The 14647-nt window shown below is 40.4% G+C and overlaps 1 protein-coding gene across 21 annotated transcripts in view; it reads left to right on the forward strand.

Annotated features, from left to right (window-relative positions):
• Positions 1–14647, forward strand: part of Dennd1a (DENN domain containing 1A) — a 462364-nt gene that overhangs the window by 238596 nt on the left and 209121 nt on the right. For all 21 annotated transcript variants that reach the window (XM_048813081.1, XM_048813091.1, XM_048813093.1 and 18 more), the window contains one exon: positions 1408–1508. In XM_048813081.1, coding sequence (XP_048669038.1) covers positions 1408–1508 — 101 coding nt within the window. The remainder of the gene's footprint in view (positions 1–1407; positions 1509–14647) is intronic.

Below are 14647 nucleotides of genomic sequence, written 5' to 3' on the forward strand. Positions count from 1 at the left end.
ATTCCTTTTATTATCTTTGTTTCCTAAATTTTTAGTTGTATTAAATACTGATTTTATTATATTTGTAGCCCTTTATGAAAGGGTAGAGGATACAGAAAGGGATGGCATGTCAAGAGAATAGGGAGAGGAAGGATTAGCCAGTAAACAGTGCCAGAGAAATTGATTAACTATGTGGAAAAAATAAATTATCACCTCAGCTCTTAACATTAAATTAATTCCAGATGGATTAAAGAGTTAAATGCTGGGAGAAATTTTGGAGGACTTGTCTTAGGATGAAAGTAGTAGAATTCACCACTAAGGTAAAGATTAGTCTATATAATTATTTAAACTTTCTCTTCACTCAGAAATGCAGAGAAAATTAAGGATAGATTATTTTTTAAAAATAACAGAGTGTTGGTATTCTTTGCAAATTATCAGTGAGTGCTTTTTTACAAATCAATTTTTAAAATACTGATATTCACTTTTAAAATAGGCTAACAATATAAATAGACCATTTACCTAAGAAATGTATTCAATAACTGCAAGACAAAAAATATTCAGTCTCAGTCATGATCAGAGAAATAAAGATAGATACAAGTATGATCAAATAAATAAAAATAAAAGTAAGATAGATACAAGGTAAAGTCACTATCTTGCCTACAATACTTGGTGCTGGTGACAGGCAGCAAGACCAGCATCATAGTGTGTGGCTGGGTGAGTATAAAGAGCCTCCCGCCTTCTCTTTTTATTATATTAACATATTTCTGATATTTGTGTTACAATCCTTATTATAAGCCTTAAAATATGCATGACCTTTGCCTCTGAATTTTACATTTAGGAACCATACATAAAAAATACTGACCTGATGCAATTTTATAACTTAATGATAAAAGAGTAGTTAAACAGGTGAAATTCATTGCATATCATTAAAAGATATTTTCTAAGAAGATTTAAAGATGTGGGAAAATGGCATAAAAATGTTAACTTTTAAAAAGAGCAAAAAGAATACTGTATTTATAGTAATCCTAATTTTGTTAGGAAAGGAAACATAAGTACTTATTCATGTAACCCCTTGAAATGTTAAATAATCTTCAGAAAATGTAGACTTTTATTTTCTTTTATCCCTTTCTCCATCTTCCAAAATTTCTGCTCTAAATTTGCATTAGTGATTTTTTTCATTTACAGTGCTTGGGATGGAACTTGCTAGGCAAGCACTCTCCCACTGAGCTATACTGTCAGCCTTATAGTTAGCTTTAAAGTGGGGGTGGGGAAGGATGGATAGACACTTTGAAGAACCACCTCCTCCTAAATTTGTATTAGGGTGATTGGGTTAACTTATTTTCTCCATACTTCTCAGCTTCTTTAAGATATGTTGCTTCCCCCACTTTGGTTTTTTAGCTCTGAATCTCTGCTCTGCTTCTGTTGCAGCTGACTGCCTGCATCCATGGTGCAGCTGCAATGCTCTACCCCATGTACTGGCAACATGTGTACATCCCCGTGCTGCCTCCACATCTACTGGACTACTGCTGGTAAGGCTGCTGCATATTTATCTGCCCTCTGCTTTCCCTCTTCCAGGACCCGGAATGTTAGGTCTATAGCTGTTAATGCCACTGGTGACTCTAAATTAAAAATACTCCAAAAATGGCATGGGTTTTAGAGCACCTGATTGCATGCTTTTTTATTTCTAAATAGCCTTCATATATGTCATGACATTCTAAAGAGTTCAAGAGAGTAGATAATACTTTTTTATACTTTTCCTATTTCTCAGTTTCGATAAACCAAAGCACCAAGAAGTCATATACTTTTGTTTCCCCCTAGACAAATTGGAAACTGGTGACAGGAGCATTTGAGATCCCCAAGATCTTCAAGTTTCAACCATGCCCTAGAACGTCCCATCAGACTTGCTTTCAGCTGTGGTTTGGGAGCATAAGCTAGATTTCAAAACCTCCTGAGGCTTTTTATGAAAATTTCACTATTCAGTGAAACATGATTTAGTGAAAGAAAGGAGGAAAGTTTTGGAATTAACTTGACAGGTCACTTGTCCTAGGACTTTGTTTCCTCTTCTGTAAGAAGAAGTTGCTTAATGCATAATTACATAGAGATGAAACAAGACAGCAGTTGAAGCACCATGTAGAAAAGCTGGCTTGTGGTAGGTGCTTAGTTAACGTTTCTGCTGAAGCATCATCCTCTTCACTGTCTGTCTTCAGTGGATGACTTTAAAAAATGGTTCATGTGGTGAATTCTCCTTATGAATAATTTTTTTCTCTAGAGTAATGTGATAAAAGACATTGTCCCCAAATAGCTCCTTTCAGGAGATATTGGCAAGGGAGCACAATGTAGGGATGTAGCACTGCCTCCCAGATTGGAGAGTTTCAGGAGAAAGGGACTCATTCAAACCACTACAGGCCTCTCACTTAACAGATGATTCAGGATATTTACCATTGGGTCTGAATGATTTGAGTCCAGATCAGTCTAATTGTTGCTCTTTTTGAAATCATTTCACGGAAAATATTCACCCAAGTAGCCAAATTGACTTGGGAGCTTAAAGGCATTGTGCAGTCATTCCTAATTTTAACGTGTTGGGCTCGCCTTGCTCCCAGGAAGCCATGTATTTAATGAAGATGTAACTGAGGGCCAGCATATAAAAATCTGTGATCCTCTCTTTATTATACATTCTTTTTTTTTTTTAAATGGTACTGGGGATTGAACTCAGGGGCACTCAACCATTGAGCCACATCCCTAGCCCTATTTTGTATTTTATTTAGAGACAGGGTCTCACTGAGTTCCTTAGTGCCTCAGTAAGTTGCTGAGGCTGGCTTTGAACTCGTGATCCTCCTGTCTCAGCCTCCTGAACCTCTGGGATTACAGATGTGTACTGCTGTGCCCAGCTCTTTATTATATATCTTTCTTACCAAGGTAGATTGTCTTATCCATGCCTTTCTCCCACCTTTTATGAGATTAAGAGGCCGTATGTCCCCTATCATGTGGAATATATATATATATATATATATATATATATATATATATATATATATATATATAAAATCCTGGTTCATTTAAAATTTCTTCTTGATTCATGAGGGGACTAGGCCCCACATTTTGTCAGTATGTCTCTTTATAACTTGGTTTATTTTGGAAATTATTTTTAGTTAATGATGTGTTCCAGGTGCTGCTAGTCTAGATTTTGTTTTCCATCTCTCTTTTGGAGGAGGTATTATAGTTTTTGCAGATAGAAAAGGATAATAATATAAATCCCTCATAATAAATTCACCTTATTCACCATTAAATGTTTGAGCTTTCCCCTTTCCTCATGGGGAGTTTTCAAAACCCCAATCCTTGCCTCTCTTCAGGTTCTTTAGCTTCTCCCCAACTGGGGACTCCATGGAGTGCTGAACCATCTCCAATAGGAGATCATCAGACACCTGTGCCCAATGCCATAGCCTGGTGCAAGTCAGTTTCATCTTTTGGCTTCTAACACAGAGACTAGGAACTTTCTTCACTGCCCTGTCATTGTCATTGACTTGTCTCCAGTTCCTCATCTCCTTTCCATCTCTTTCCCTGCTGTCCTCAGTGACTTCAGAAGCCACACTGTTAGCCTCCCCTACTCCCGCTGAACCCACATTGGCTCTATTTCATCATTTGTATAGAAGTTACTTTCCTCCATCAGAGAGTCCTGAAGTAGTGCAAAGATGAACTGAGAGGACTCAATTACTGGCCAGTTGTGTAACTGAGAGCAAATGACAGCCTCTCTGAATCTCTGCCCATATGTCTAAAAGAATAAAAATACTAGAACATATTCCTTACATTGTTTCTAAACAATTGAATGTAAAAAAGCACTTTGTAGACAGAAAAACAATATCAACCACCCAGCAGGATGACACACCTGGTGTTATTGAACTGATTCCCACATCTCTGGCTTCAGGTTCTCCCCTCTGATTCTGACCCTATTCTTTGACTGTCTCAGCAACTCTCTTTCTTCTAAAAACCCTTTGTCTTTACCATGTCTTTCCCCCAGCCTCCTTTTTGCTCCCTCTGTTCCACTTCTTTGATTTTCTTGCTGTCCTGTTTGCTCTTATGAGCTTTTTCAGTATAGCAAATGTGTACTGATACCTCTGTGTCTCAGCACTGTGCTAAGTGTGGGGAAGGCCAAGGTAAGAGCCAGTCTCCATCAAAAGGGGCTCAAACAGTTGGGTATAGAAGACAGGCACACAGACGGATTGTTTGCCCAACACTGCTGAGATCTGTGAGAAGGGAGCTGTTCCAGATTACTTTGCCACTTCCCTGGAGACTCTGGCCCTCTGGCCTTGCCACTAATACTATCCTGCCCCATCTTCCTGTCTGCTTCTTGGATGACAGGTATGTCTGGAGAAAGTCTGGAAATCACTGCAGAGAGGACTCACTGCAAAGTGGTGCCATCTGCCCTCCTCAGCTTGCCCTGTTTCTCTGCAATCAGCTCTGAGCCTCACTGTACTCACCATGCTTCAGGTTTGGGCTGGCCTTCACCACATTCTGAAGGCTCCTGCAACTGCCTTCCTTCCCTTCACAGAACCTATACTCATGGCCTGTCTTTCCTCCTTTCTACCACCTCTAAGGGAGGAAGAGCAGTTTGTTCAAAGCCATTGACTTCACCTTAGTCAGGGTTCTGTCTCCTGAGGGTTGTCTGGAACCCATTGGGACCTCTGATCTCCCTGGTATCTTCAAATGTCCTGCCTCTTCCCTCTCTCCTCTCCCCACAGATGTGCTCAGGTGCCCCATTCTTCCAACTAGACCTTCCCTCAGTTGCTGTTCTTTTTGAGTTTCTGAACCAGTTCTCTTGGTTTTTTCACTGCCATGTATCTCAAAGGAAAGGACTATTACTAGGGTTTCTTATCATTTGGATAAAAGATGGGGAGGCTGGAGCAGGGAGAGGGGGAGTTAGAAAGGAAGGGAAGGAACAAACTATTCACCCAGGGAAGGTAGAAGGGAGGGAGATAGTGAAAGAGAGAGAGAGCAGAGAAGGGAGAAGGTAGAAAGGAGACATACATAATCCAAGACTCATAGAGTGACCAACTGCCCCCTCAACGCAGAACCTATTAGACTCCTTCTCCCCACAGCCACTACACCCTCACAGGCACATGACTCCTTCACAGATGCCTATCCCTTCCCCAGAGGCGTGCCTCAGGGTTTCCCATGTGGAAGGAGACACTCCCCATGTGTCACAGCCTAGACAGTGCATTAAAGGGCAGCCTCAGAGCCTCCCAAACTCCAGTGAGACTCAACCTTCATGTCTCAGCACTAGCCTCAGACAGGAACACAGGGATTCTGAATTCAGGGATGGGTAGAGCTGGGAGAATTGACCATTGCCTCTGTCAAATAACACAACGTTAGCTTGCCATTATTTATAAAGTTGTGATTGCTAGATTTTTAGTTACTTTAAGACCAGCAGCTTATAAAATTCCAGAACCATGGAGAAGATCAAATGCCATGTCATTAATATCAGCAGTAACAGTAGTCGCCATTGTTGAATGACTCCTTGGTCCCAACCACTGGACCTGTGATCTTGGTTAGCTCTTCCAACTGCCCTGCAAGGCAGGTGTGATTAGTTCTATTTCATTACATCAGTAAACCATGGCCTCAAGAGGTTTAGTGACTGACCCCATTATAGACAGTATATATTGTCTGATTCCAACCTTATAAAAACAAGAATTATATGAATTCATAACACAAAATTAGATATGTCTATGTACAATAGAGAGGCAGAATTCTGGAAAGAAATATATCAAAATGTTTAATAGTGACTTACGATTGCCAGGGAGAGGGTTCCAATTTGATTTTTATGTTATTTTCCAATGCTTCTTGTTTAAATTTTATTTGTACTTTTTAGATACACATGGCAGTAGGATGTATTTTGGCATATTCTACTTAAAGGAGTATGACTCATTCTAATCAGGATCCTATTCTTGTGGTTGTACATGGTGCGAAGTTACTCTGGTCATATTTTCAAATATTTCCAAAATGAGGAAGTATGGTCTTTTATAATTGAAAAAGCTTTCTTTTGAAAAATAAGTGTTTATTCGAGCCAATGGTTCTTTCCCGCCACCATCTCTCCCTTCTTATTTATTTAGAGGATTTGTTAGCTTCTTTATTCTTTCTTATGAAAGCCAATCCAGGATCCTCTTTGCAACTTCATCTCACTCTCAAGAACTAGATTACCAGCCTGAGTGAGGTCATTGTTGTTGGCAGGTCCAACTTTGAAGGGAAGAGTTGGCAAGGAAAGCCACTGAGCCTTTGTTACCCCAAACTTCACCCCAAAGAATCAAAGTTAAGACTTGGGGTTGTGGGTGCCCTTGTGGTTTTTGTGGGGAGGCTGTATCTGGATGTCTCTGTGCTTGCGTGAAAGTCTTTCCTGGTCTCTTGTTTTCATGAAAGAACTTTTTGAAATAAGACCAAAAGATGATTACAGGCCAGAGGGGGGCATTGGTGTCTGTTAACTGTAAGATGTAAGGATGATGAAATGGAAGACCGCAAGAGAAAGATCAGCTCCTCCAAACACGGCTTAACTTGGTCACCTTCAGCCTGCTGCCCCTACACTGGTCAGAAACTATAAATGTCATGAAATTTGACTCAGTGCTAATAACTTTATTCTGTTGTGCTGGGTGACTTTCATCACCCTTGAGTTTCATCCTTGGTGGTAAGAGCCAGCAGGGATAACTAGCATTTTAAGTAAAGTGCTAGGAGTCTGAAACATGTAAATTTGAAGGAGGTTTGTTCCTCTGCAGATGATTTAAATGTTAAGTATGTCCCTATGCAGGGGATACACGAAATGGAATCTGAAAACTATTATCTCCTGTAGAAATGAACTCTCAATTTACTCACTGCACAGGAAGGGCGGATTCTAGTCATTTTCACTGCCAGCAGGTGCCCTTTCTATGCATAATAGACTTCGCAAGTGTAATTAACACATGAGGACCACTGCTGCCAGTTTTTCTTCAGGTACACGCTGCTAGGAGTTTTCAAGACAACAGTGTAGGCCACAAGAGCTTTTTCCTTTGCACTTGAAGATGCAGTGTTCATTGACCTCTGGACAAAGACATGTTAAATGGGCTGAGCTCAGCTCCTGCTGTTGGTGTCATAGGTCCCAGAGACCCCAAAAGCTGTATCACAGCCTTCAATAGACCAGAGGCCAATAGAGCAAAGCTCTAGTTTGCATGCAGTTAATAAATGGAAAATATGATACTGAAAACTCTGAGATTATGTGGAACACTCTAATTGCACATTCACAAATACAACAATCAATTATCTGAGTTAATTCTAATTAGAGCTATAATCACAGATTTTAATTATCTGAATAAATTGGTTTGGTACAAATGGTCTGTCTTAAATATTTCCCAGATTAATTTTTTCATGTCTCTTCCCGTTTGGGAGAGCCTGATAAGAGTGGAAAGTGCTTCAGTCTTGGATTCAGGCAGAGCTGGATTTAGATCTCAATTCTCATCTCTTGTTAACTTTTTATATAATTATTAAAAATCTATTTTACCTCTTTGATCTGCACTATCTTTTTCTGTAAAATGGGTATAACTGGCTTTGATGAGGCTATAGGAATCACAAGGATTAATCATCAAGTGACACATAGGGGCCACTTAGTTAATGGTGATTGCTCTTACTGCCATTACCACAATGTATGGGACATGGATTTTGGTTTCCAGAAGGTTTAATTCACATCAGATGTTATTCTTGTTTCTTCTGCCTTGTGAGCTCAGAAGAAAACTTTATAATTCATCTTCTCTTTTTACCCCTCAGATTGTTTTTATTTTGATTTTTTTTTATTTAACTTGAGTTATTGTATGGTTGTTTTCATTTGCAGCTGTGGCATAAGAATGAAAAGAAAAGAAACAAAAGCAGATGGCAGAGAAAACGAAAGGAGTAAGACATTTCCAGCCTTTATGAATATTTAAAAACATGTGCTGCTGGTTCCTTTTCTACTTTAGATCTGTGCCATTCCCTTGACTTTGAAAGTGAAAATGAGAATGTTCACTACCTTAGCTGATGAATCTCTAACCTTGGCCAATGTTGGGAAAGCCTTCCCGTTTCTGGACAAAAGGATTAGCTTGCTTATGAGAATCAGAACTCCCTTTCTTACTAACAATCACCATCAACTGAGTACTGTATGGCAAACTCTATAGACATATTATTGCAAATCTTTAAAATCAAGCTCTAAAGTAAATAAGTAGCTTCCTTGTATGTTAGGAAGTTGAAGCTCAAGGGAGGTTTAGCAACTCACACATCTAAGAAATAATGGAGTCTGCACTTGAAATCCAAGGCCATCTGATATTAAAGCTTGCCTTACTAATATCCTCCCAGAGAATAAGTTGTACCCATCACTAAGATTTTTGTCAAGAGGGGCTGGGGTTGTGACTCAGTGGTAGAGTGCTTGCCTGGCACGTGTGAGGCATTGGGTTTGATTCTCAGCCCCACATAAATAAATAAATATATACATGCATGTATATATACATACATACATACATAAAGGTATTATGTCCATCTACAACTAAAAAATTTTTTTTGAAAATTTTTGTGAAGAAATTTTTCATGTTGTCTTCTTGGTGTCTTGTTTATTATAGAGTCTGTATTTTGTCATTTGTTAATTATATATTCACTCAACAAGTGTGTAAGGAGCACTTGTTATATACTAGGCACTATGCTATATGGTATCATTCATATAAATTCCTTTTTCTCCCTTCCTCATTCAGAAGTAGCCCTAAATAAGTACCAGAAATCAATTCCTAAGTTGAATTTATAAATTTGGGTTGTTTTAGGCACTAGTTAACATAACTTTGTGATAAAATATTTTCAAATATTGTCAAGATCAAGACAAGTTCATGTGTTTCCCCAAAAGCCAGTCAGGTCAAGAGCTAAGTTAGTAGCTAACTCCTGTTACTTTTTGAGTTCACGGTTGAACTGAACAGTTAAATAGGGTACATTAAATAAGATATAGATTTTGCTTTTGAGTTTGTAAAATGCACTGTATTCTCTGGCATTCTAGAAGTCCTCCTTCCTCATAGTGTTAGAGATACTAGTATGTAGAGATGCTGCTGTATGTAGAGTTCTGAATCAACTCACACTGCATCATGTATTCCATGTAGAATTTTCATCCGTCTGGACACAAGAAGGCAACTAAGAGATTGTTAGGTGATGGCAGTCAGTGAGCATTTCCTTCAGGAGCCCCCAAAACAGAAAATGCCAAGAGCCTTTGTAGGAGACTTTGGACAACTTCTGAGAAACCCATCTTTTAGGTAGAAAATGGGTGAGAGAAGAGATTGGGCCCTTTACATTATCTGTGCTACTGGATCTATGGGAATCTATATCTAGTTGCACTATAGATTCTGTAGGAAAACTATCTTCATGTTCTCCATTAGGTTTTTAAAATGAAGTATAATCTCATACCACAAAATTCACCCTTTTAAAGATATACAATTCAGTGGTTTGCAGTGATTCCAACGGTCTAATTCACTATCTAGTACATCTGATATATTAGCTATCTAGAAATCTTAAATATATCTAATGAAACTATCTAATCCCTGAATACATGGATTTTAATATACTCCTCATTGTAATATATTCTTATCATAATTTTTTAACCTTTGAAAAGCATATCAGCAAAAAGTGAACATTCTGCAAAATGAGTAGTCTGCATAGATGGTCAGCACAGATACCAGGAGTACTGCAGAACAGCTCTCATCTAGCCCCAGCAGTGTCACTTCCTGATGCTGCTGAGATTTGTAGGATATCTTTGTCCATTTTCCCTTACTATACCACAATATTTGAGACTGGGTTTATTTTGACTCATGGCTCTGGAAGCCCAGGAGCATGGCACTGGTCAGCTTCTGGTGGAAGGTGGGAAAGTGGAAGGATAAGTCCATGTGTCCAGCAGAGGTTGCATGGTGAAAGAATAAGCATGAGAGTTGAACCTTGCATTACAACAACCTGCTCTTCAGGTCACTGGTCTGTCTAGGAGAGCAAGTACTCACTCCCAAGAGATAGCATGGATTTTTTTCATGAGGGCTTTACTCCCATGACCCAAACACCTCCCAGAAAACCCCTACCTCCCAATACTGCTGCATTGAAGAATGAAGCCTCAACATGAGTTTTGGTGGGACCAAAATATCTTTAAACCATAGCACAGAGTTGGTGAAGACAGCATCCCTGGAACACGCAAATGTCCCTTCCCAAGTTTTGCTATATAGTGCTTGTTGGATCACCTGTCCTCCCTTTGGGGAGCTCTCCTAGCCAAGCTAGTGGTCTTCTACCTCCTAGTTGCTGGATCTGAGCCTCTGGACCTGCTCTGCCACTCCCACCTCCCAACCCTGTCTGCTTCCTGCCATGGTAAGGGCAGCAGTATTCCTCCCAGGCCCCATTTTCTGACCAGCTTGGGTGGGTCTAGCCAGCTCTGATTTCTGCTTATATAGCCCATGAGTAGCCTAGTTTTCTGTTCCTCTTGATACCTTCTGTGTATGATTTTTCCCTCCCTGACCTGGAGCCTGACTTGAATTCAACACTTAGAAAGTTCTGGAACTTCTGAGGCACAGTGTGTCTCCAGCAAAGACATTCTACCTCTTTTCATGGAAACTGTAGGTCACAGAAGGCAGGAGCCACAGACTATAATATCAGGATCTAGGGCGGTTTAGCAATGGAACAAGTCCTCTTGTGAGAGAGCTTTTGGGATAAGTGTCCCTGCCTTTCTCAGTGACTGGCACCAGGGAATGTGTGAGGCTCCAGCATAATGCTAGGCACTGAGTAAATAAATGTGGATCTGTGTTTCTTTTATCATTTGCAAGACTGAGAAAGTAGGCTAAAATGGTGATCGGATGTTGTGCATCTTGCCTTATGGGATAGCATAGTCTTAGAAAATCAAAAAGAAAATCTTTTCTATTATTTCCAGTTGCATGGGTTTTTCTTGGATACTCTTAAATTATTTCTCCATTAACCTTTTTTTCTCTTCTCACTTGGTTTGTATCATGTTCACTCCTGCATTTCTACAAGGACCTCATGGCTGCTGGTGGCTCACAACCTGAGACTTGCTTTTTGCAGCTGGCTGTAGCGGTAATGTCTCATTGTAGCAACAGAGAGCCCAGAGTCCTGACCTTTTCTCTGTGATTAACTTCTGCTGCCATGGTCTTTGCCATGCAGCCCTTCTTAATGTTTTCTGAGTCTGTCTGTTTCCGATAGGACTGAGGAGGCACAAAAGGGCGGACTATTCCAGGCTTTGATGTTGACCTTTCCAGGTTTTCATCCAGTCATTATCTTTGTAAATTTGTATGCTCATTTCTTGAGTCCAGTGGTTTGGGGCTCTAGAAAGCATCTCTGCTCATCCCCAACACCTGTGGGTTACCCAGGAAGCCACAGAGTCATACTCAGAGGGCATTGCCTTTCCTCTTCCCCACTTTCACTGAACAGCATTAGTGATGTCTATGTGTCTCTCATTAGCAAACCATTCCCAGTGCCCCATTGCTGAATCAGCCCCTGCTGAGCCACTTCCATGTAGAGAGGCCCTATGTTCTTGATGCCAAAACCTTAAGTGGAAACAAGGCAGGTTCTGCCTCCTCTCCAAATCTATAATTGTTCCTGGTCTCCTCTCAGATCCTCACCCTCTGCTACTGCTCATGAATCAGGGAGAGCTGAATTGGAAACCAAGAAAGAAGTTAACTACCTTCTCCTTTTCTCTCCTCCCCATCCCAGTGAGGAGCCTGACTAGCTGACCAGCATATGGAACACACCCAGCAATAGTAAATGCACTGTTAGATGGTGGTTTTTCTCTTCCCTTCCCCAGCACTCTTAAAAAATTCAAGCTCCTGAGTAATTAGTCCTTTTGAGAATCCCCGTGGATACCAAAATCTGGAGATGCTCAAGTCCCTTGTATAAAATGTGCGGTATTTGCATATAACCCTATACTTATCCTCCCCATACTTTAAATCATCTCTAGATTACTTATAATACCTAAAACAATGTAAATGGTATGTAAATAGTTGTTATTCTATTTTGTTTAGAGAATAATAACAAGAAAAAAAAAGTACAGAGGCAACTGTTACAGGCAAGTTACATAGTATACAAAACAGGTTGCAAGGTAAGCACTGCTTGAACAGTAGGCATGGGAGATTGAGGGAATGTGGAATGGTGAGAGGCAGCAGGACATGCAGCATCTCACTTCATTCATGTGGATTCAGCATGGTGTTTTGCTTTTTGGAACTTTCTAGAAATTTATATTTAGAATATTTTTGATCCACAATTGGGCAACTCCTCAGATGCAGAACCTTGGATTTGAGGGCTAACTGTAGCTTATTTTTCTCTCTGTATACCACAAATCACCTTATGATCTTGTTTCCCTCTTTAGATTGGCAGCCAAGAGTGCTCTGAGCCCAATTTGTGGCCATGTCTATAGGGGTCACAGCATGAAATTCAAGTACTACTTCACATGGCTTCAATTTTTTCACTTTGCCCCCATTTCTTTTCCTATTATTGTGACTGTTGAATATAGTCATATAAAATGCTTTAGATCTGTTTAGAACAACAAAAGAATACCAGCCAGTTCCAGCTAGTAAAGCATATGTAGTTTTATTCTATGAATCTACTTGCTATTTTATTTTTTTAGTATAATTAGCAAATAACCATTTTGTTGTTGTTGTTGTTAAATGTAGCACAATGTTTAAGAGATGTCACTATTAAAGAGGAACGGCATAAGAGACATTGAAGTAGAAGGATTTGGGCTGAATCACTGTTAACACTGTGAATGCGGACAAGTTTCTGAGAATACCCCCAGCCCAGTGTAGTGCCTATTCATATAGTAATCTCCATTGACTATAAAAATGAATGATATCAGTTAGATTGTTTGAGGATTAAGTGAAATAAGGCAGCTAAAGCCTCCCACATAGCCCTGGGTGTTTGGTGTGCGCTCAACATTTAGTGACACAACTGTCTTTATTCTCCCTGTTCTACTTATGGTGCCATGGTATACCCTGGGTAAAGGTAAACAGAGTTCATTCTTCTTTGACTCACAGTCAAGAGATTAGCATGTGCTTTATGCCCACTGAGTAAGCCAGACCAAAGCCTCTAAGAAAGGGGGCATGTGCAGCCCATAGTGTACCATGGGCTCAGTAGAATTTTAAGGAAGCTGGGACCAAGACTGATGGGGATACTGTGCAACTAAGAACTAACAGGCAGTTGGAACTAGAAAGCAACTGTAGTAGAGATAGAATGTAGAAGGTCTGGGCCTTGGTCCTCAGGATCGGGTTGGAGAAAACTAACCTATCTCCACCTATTCTTGCTTCCTTGGTGATATGAGTGCTGGTTTTCTGGGAAGTGATAAGGTGTTATCATGGTACAATGGGCCTGGAGTCTAGTCTCAGTTCTGCCCCTGCCTCTCTGTGTAACCTCAGATGAGTTATTCGGCTTCCTTAACCCTATTTTCTTTATCTTTGAAATGGTGATACCAATAGTATACTGTTGTCATAAGGATCCAGTGAGAAAATGCCTGTCAAGCCTCAGCCTCATGCTGGCCCACGGCAAATGCACACTCAGTGGCTGGTAGCTGCTCTTGTTGGCTCAGGTGCTACACTGGCCACCATGTTAGCCTGAGGAGCATCCACCTGTCTCTCTCAGTAAGGCCAGAGCTGTGATGATTTGTGTTCTCCAGCAAGATGTGTGTGTTGTCTCTGTTCTTGTTCTTTCTCCTTTTCTTTTGTCCTTTAACCTCTTTAACAAAACCAGACCTCGTTATTTAAAGAAGAATTTAAAAGTGTAAGGCAAGCTATGTTTACACTTTTATTTCTTTTCAAAAACAAGGAAGAAAGAGCTGAAATGAAGAAGGCCTCTTTCAGAGTTTTCCTTACCTTTAAAAATAGCGAATGGACCTAAGCAACATAACAAAACCCTGTCTCAAAATAAAAAGGGCTGGGATGTGGCTCATTGGTTAAGTGCCCCTGGTTATTGTTATTGCTATGCTTTCACAATCTGAACCTGGTACCCCCACACACAAAAAAAAAATCGCAAATGGAGGGAAGACTTGTGGGCTCCCTTGTTTCCCTTTGCCTGAGAAGGGTGCCTGGATAAGAAGGTGATATTCCTCTGAGACATGAAGTAGGTTCTGCATTTGCATATGGTAGTACTGAGGAGGCATTATATGGGAGGAAAGAAAAGAAAAACAGTGGACTTTGAAATTCCTGGACTGTACCAAGCTGTGTTCCTTCCTAAGGGTTGCTCACCTGGTGGTGGTGCCCTTCTCCCCACACCCCTACCACTCCCCATCCCCTTTCTCTTGGGAAGCTGTATTTTATGTATTTAAGCAGACAATGTTCCTTTATTTCACCTGACTCTTTTCCAATTTGTAGCAGCTCACCTGGGGAAACATAATGAAGAGGGCTATAGTATCTGAGGGAAGGAATTAAACAAATTGTGAAAGTGCAGTGATAATGATGGGCTTACAGGATCATTAATCTGCAGGATCCACATTCATGCCTGTTTGTTATCAGGAATGGTTAGACTCCAGGACCTACCTGGATGAGAAGTGCTGAGTGTTCGAGGCTTAGAGTCTGGACCAGGGTTGGCTGAAGAGCCCCTTTGGTACACCAGCACTCCTTTCCTCTCAGCATCAGTACTGAGTATGCACTGTTTGACATCATGGGCACAGGTTGGGCTC

This window comes from Marmota marmota, unplaced genomic scaffold (assembly GCF_001458135.2).
Source record: "Marmota marmota marmota unplaced genomic scaffold, marMar, whole genome shotgun sequence".
NCBI classification, from domain to species: Eukaryota; Metazoa; Chordata; class Mammalia; order Rodentia; family Sciuridae; genus Marmota; species Marmota marmota.